This window comes from Tarenaya hassleriana, unplaced genomic scaffold (genome assembly GCF_000463585.1).
Source record: "Tarenaya hassleriana unplaced genomic scaffold, ASM46358v1 Cleome16, whole genome shotgun sequence".
In the NCBI taxonomy this organism is placed as follows: domain Eukaryota; kingdom Viridiplantae; phylum Streptophyta; class Magnoliopsida; order Brassicales; family Cleomaceae; genus Tarenaya; species Tarenaya hassleriana.
This window is the reverse complement of record NW_010965019.1, coordinates 488,995-494,836: the sequence shown is the minus strand read 5'-3', so window position 1 is coordinate 494,836 and position 5,842 is coordinate 488,995. Positions and strand designations below refer to the sequence as shown.

Genomic DNA, 5,842 nt, shown 5'->3' with positions numbered 1-5,842 from the left:
AAAAAAAAAAAAAAAAAAAAAAAGCTGAGAGCTTTGACGCAGAAACAGAGCGAGGGAAATTTTCCATGCTTTCCCGGAAAATATTTTCTTTCGCGGAGAAAGTAGAAGAAAAAGCTGCAAGAGAGTTGTTCGTTTTTCGTTAACCCGTCTCTCTCCGTCCCGTCCCGCCCCGCCCCGCCCCCCATTGATACGTTCCTTCGTGCTAATCGGGGAGATTTTCTCGGCTTCTAAACAGGGCGCAAAACTTTTGGTGTGTTTCTCGGATTGATGCTCCTCTATTTGTAGTTTTGCATGGCTCAAAGACTTGAAATTTTCTTGTATTTTTCCTCATTCTTTGTATAGTTAACGAATTTGGCTAACTGTTTTGTGGGGTTTTCCGCTTGCAGCGTCTTCAAGAAAAAAAGATTGCAACTTTCATGCGTGAGAAAAGCCGAAGGGGACCATTCAAAATCTTCTGGGATTCTTAAGCCTCTTCACAACCCCATTCTTCACACTTTGAAAGCTACTTCTCCCACTTGTCTTCTTTCCTTTCTTCCCTCAATTTCGTCGAATAAAGAAACATTCTCTCTTTTAGCCCTTCACTCTTCTCCTGGGTTCTGTTCTTCTGGGTGTTGGGTCTTTTCGTGGAGAGGGAAAATGTGTAAGATTCTGAAGGTTTTGTCGTGGAGGAACATGCTTGTCCTGTCATTGGCCATGAACTTGAGTTTGATTCTCAAGGTTTTGAATGGTGACGGAGACAGTGGAAGTTTCTGGGCCCATAAGCCAGCGTCTTCACCAATCTCAGAATCTTCGTCGTCGTTATCATTCGACGGAAATGGAGTTCAAGAAGACGACGACAGAATCATCAATCTTGATCAGTAAGTTTTCACCCTTTTGATCCTCTGTTCTGTTTGTTCCGAGCAGAAAAACTGTTTCCTCTTCCTCCCTAAGTAATCTAACACATGCAGAATTGGATACTGAATGGAATTCGACAATAAGTTTGAGTCAATGATTGCGGGTTGGTTAGATTTTGATTTTGATTATTTATTCACTCTTTCTTGGGTTTTTGTCTGAATGAATTTGCATTGAAGTCAATGAATAATGGCATGTCAACTAAGAATTTGCACTGAAGTTCCTGAAGCTTGAGTGGTTTAATGAAGAATCATGGATTGGTTTTAAAAAGAAAACATCTTATTATGAGCTGTAATGGCATATCATCCCCGAGATTAAGCATTTGCAGTATCTGGGGAAAGGGCACAAGGGTCATTTTGAATAGCAAAGCATGGCTTGAGTAAACAAGTAGTGATGGGCGAGGGAGCTGAAAGGTCAGCCATTTCTATAAAAAGAATAAAAGAATCTGCACTAAAAAAAAGAAGGGTGGTGAATTTGTGATGCTTTTGTTGTGTTTGATCCCTTGACTTGTGTATTTCTTTATTAGGCGCTGTGATTCTGTCTTAGTCCTGTGTATGCTGATGTTATTTCCTTAACGTGCGCCGTTAGCTTTAGCATTCCCATTAGCCTCTACTTTATCATGGTAAACTCTTTGTTTATGCATAACGAGGATTAGTCAAAGCAGTCTCCATGAATCTTCACATAAAATATGCAAAGAAGATCATGGCCACCATAAGGATCGTGGGTGTGTGGTCCATTTGTTCTTGAGGCTTTAATTGCTAATAAATGTTTGACAAAGCAAGTTAGGAATTCTTGTCAAGGTATAAAATAAATTCGAAATGGGCCACACTCATTGTTAAATTAAAGATAGAAGACACGTTTCTATTTAGATTTGGTATGTGGAACGTTGTAGGTTGAAGGGCGGTGGTGATTTTCCTTTTTCTTGTAGGCCAATGACTCCTTACTAGAAGTGATCAATTCATATTTATATAGTTATTGAGAGCCAATGAGTTAAAGCTCTTGACCTGCTCAAAGAAAGTGGAACTTTTCGGTATAGTGCAAAGTTTGGAACTAAGCTCCATGGGTTAAAGCTCTTGTTCTTGTTCTTGTTCTTGTTCTTGTTCTTAATATTTGATTAAAGTGACTCCTCTTTGATTTTCTCCATTGTATTAAAAAAAAAAAGTTAAAAAGGGGAAAAAAAGTGGAAAGAAAGGTGTTGAATCTCATAGCTTTTGAGTAGGTGTTTTTTGTTTTCATTTAGGAAAGGGCCACACTTTGGTGGTTTAGGTGGACACAAACATTACATGTAACCCATCCCTTTTGTCCTTTGAGAGAATCTAAAGGACTAATTTGGTAGTGATTGGTGGTTTGCTTGATCTTGTGATCTATATTTCTGTATATTCAAATCTCAAACCTGTTATAAATCTTTACCTGTTTTTTTGTTTTATAATTAAGTTGGTTGAGCATAGAGGGATTACAGTGGAATGCATATGTAAATGGCAAGGATCAACCCAATTCGGATCCCCACCTCGTGGGGTGTTGGGAAAGAATATACTAGACAGCCTTAACCCTGATTTTTATGCATAGAGGTTGTTTTGAACCCGTGACTTCAAACTCCATGATAAGCGAGCTTAGTGCTGAGGCAAGCCAGCCCTTCAAATTGTATCTATGATAAAAAAAAAATGTGTTCTTGACTTAGTTTTCTTGTGGGGAAACAAATGCAACTAATATAAAACGTTGTACAGAACGGATTGGTTGCTTAGAATCTTTTTTCATTTTTCCTATTTTTATGCCTGCCATAAGAAGGAAGGACCCACCAGTTCTTTATTTCTAGTCTCAGCTCTCATGCATTACAGTACCCATATCAACTTGCATATGTTTTTTCAAAAATCTATATAAGGTCTTGTATCTTGGAAGACTTCCCTGTAACATCACTGAATCTAATAATCTGTAACTGTTTGCAAATTAGATATGTGCTTGGATATGTGAAATGGATACTACGAATCGAATTTCCATGTACTTTCATTGTGAATCAAGAACGGTGAACTGTGATGAAATGTGTTTGATCATTCGATACAACTTTGTATTCAGTTTACAAAGTTATGTGAATGTAGCGGTGATCCAACTATGTATGAGAGATATTGGATGCAACGGGGTGATGAGACGACCATCGTGATTCCCGGGTGGCAATCTCTGAGCTATTTTTCCGACGTAAGCAATCTGTGTTGGTTTCTGGAGCCAGAGCTTGCCAAAGAGATTGTGAGGCTGCACCGTATCGTAGGAAACGCTGTAACGCAGGATCGCTACATTGTTGTTGGCACGGGTTCAACACAGTTGTATCAGGCAGCCCTTTATGCTCTGTCTCCCCGCGATGAATCTGGACCAATAAATGTCGTCTCAGCCACCCCCTTTTATAGTGTGAGTCTTCTCACATTTGTCGATTTCTTGCTCATGTTGTCACTTTCCGTTGTTTTCATTTTCAAAGTTCATGTGTTCCTTGCAAATACCGCACCATGATGGGCAACATTGCTAAGATCTACCCAACTTGGGTAGCTCAACCGGTAAAACGGGGACGCAAAGCATATGTCCTGCCCGGAGTTCGAGCCTCAAGTTGGGGAGGGAGCGTATAATTCAAAGCACATGGCTGACTCCCGGCCCCGAGATTAGTCTGGGCTCCGGCCCAGGATACTCAGTTATTAAAAAAAAACGTTGCTAAGATTTCGAGTTTTTTTTTTCTGACCCACACTAGGCAATAATAGAGTTGCTTTTGGGAACACTTATACTCATAACCCGAGACCTTCACTTCATCACTTGTGTTCTTCCTTTCAATAGTAACATTGTTTGTTTCCGTTACACGATTTTGTGCAGTCGTACCCATTGATTACGGACTGCCTCAAATCCAGTTTATACAAATGGGCTGGAGATGCAAAGTCATATAGGGAAGAGGGCCCTTACATTGAACTCGTTACGTCTCCGAACAATCCTGATGGGTTCGTGAGGCAATCTGTGGTGAACCGTAGTAAGGGCATACTGATCCATGATCTTGCGTATTACTGGCCGCAGTATACGCCGATAACTTCCGTTCTTGATCACGAGTTGATGCTTTTCACTGTCTCTAAGAGCACGGGCCATGCGGGGATGCGCATTGGGTAAAATCTTACGTCTTTTAGGGGGTTTCATTTGTGTTTTTTTTCTTACCTATGGGGTGAGAACAGACTTGTGTCTTAACCTTTGCGATGTCTGAATTCTTCTGCTCGCATATTTTTTGCAGATGGGGTCTCGTGAAAGACAGAGAGATCGCGAAGAAAATGACAAAGTTCATAGAGATCAACACTATCGGGGTTTCAAAGGACTCGCAGCTTCGGGCAGCCAAGGTGATGAAGTTTGTTTCAGACAGCTGCGAAAGGTCCCGAGATGCGACAGCCAAATCCTTCTTCGAGCACAGCTATGATGCCATGTCGGAGAGGTGGAAGCTATTCAGAGAAGCGGTGACGAAGAGTAAGCGATTCAGCGTGCCTGATTTCTCCCCTCAACCCTGCAATTTTCTCGGCCGGGTCTTTGAACCGCAACCAGGTAAGCAGAAAAAACGCCATTGCTGTATCATTTTAAAACCCTAAACCCTAATCTTGGACATGGTTTTTGTGAAGCTTTTGCATGGTTGAAGTGCGAAGAAGGGATAGAGGATTGCGAGAAGCTCATGAGAGATAAGAAGATTCTTACAAGAAGTGGAAAACACTTTGGGTATGGTTCGAGTCATGTGAGGATTAGCATGTTGGATAGGGATCCGAACTTCGATATTTTCTTGCGGAGGATTTCATCTTCCCCCGACTCAACCTAATAAATAATATTTTATTGAGATATAAACTTGGCGTTTTGTAATGAACTTATTGTCATCATCGTTAGAAAATGAAATTATAAAAGTGCAAATCGCCGAATACGTTTCGTATTATGTGCATATTTTGATTTTAATCTCCATCTTCTATTTATTTGTTTTTGAAATTCCCTATAAGATTGCCTTTTTAGGTCGTAGAATTATTTTTTTTGTGATAATACGGAAGTTCATCGGATCTTTGGAGAAGTCCATGTGAATGCTTCTCACCAGGTGAGAACTCGAATTCGGGTTGAGAAGGAGTTTTGTTCTCTTCCTTACCTTTTGAACTATCTAATATTGGATTTTAGGCGGTAGAAATTTTTCAGTGTTTTGGGTTTTTCTTAATCTGCAAAAGTATCGTTTTGGTTGGTAGTTGTTATATATATATATATATATATATATATATTTGATTCTATAGTCTGAGATCACATAGAATAATTTGAGTTTATTGGAATGAAATAAAAAAAAATTAAAATTTTGAAATCATTTTTGTAAAATAAATACCTTTGAATAAAAACCGTTAATTGTTGTGGAGTGGAGTTCAAATTTATTCAAAAGATTAAAAACATAAAGACCGATATAAAATAGGATTAAGATAAATATATCCAAGTATAAAAATGAATCCACAGTATTTTTCTTTCCTTATTTGAGCCGTTAGATGACCCATTCTTTTCTTTCTTTTTCGATTAATTGATAGTTCATATGATTATCGAATGAACTTTCATTCCCTAATGGTTTTTGTACCACATGGCATCAGCATTTTTACACACACTGTTGTACGTAGACATTCCATCCATGGATTCTCTTTGTTCACTAAAGATTTTTCTTATGAATCATAAACCAAAGTTGGAATATAACGCTGACTCGGAATTTCATATCATATAATGACTCGTGACACATTTTATCATGAATGAGATGCATTGCATGCATGCCACAGAAACCTAATTTAATAATTGAATGAATAGGTTGGCCCAAACTAATAAAAATTATATTAAATGAATAGAATAGGCAGTAGGATTCTAGGCACAACTTTAGCTTGCCACTTGTTGTTAGGTAATACGGTTTCATATATATAAATTCAACTTGATTTTTATATCAAAA

General features: G+C 38.7%; 1 protein-coding gene across 1 annotated transcript; it reads left to right on the top strand.

Moving 5' to 3' along the window:
- Nucleotides 1-8: 8 nt before the first annotated feature.
- Nucleotides 9-4,797, top strand: LOC104809260 (tryptophan aminotransferase-related protein 2). Its single transcript, XM_010535183.1, has 6 exons — nt 9-250; nt 387-857; nt 2,985-3,288; nt 3,739-4,019; nt 4,142-4,443; nt 4,518-4,797. Exons 2-6 carry the CDS (start codon nt 637-639, stop codon nt 4,706-4,708), a joined length of 1,299 nt encoding a protein of 432 aa, XP_010533485.1. The 5' UTR covers nt 9-250; nt 387-636; the 3' UTR covers nt 4,709-4,797.
- The last annotated feature ends 1,045 nt before the right edge of the window (nt 4,798-5,842 follow it).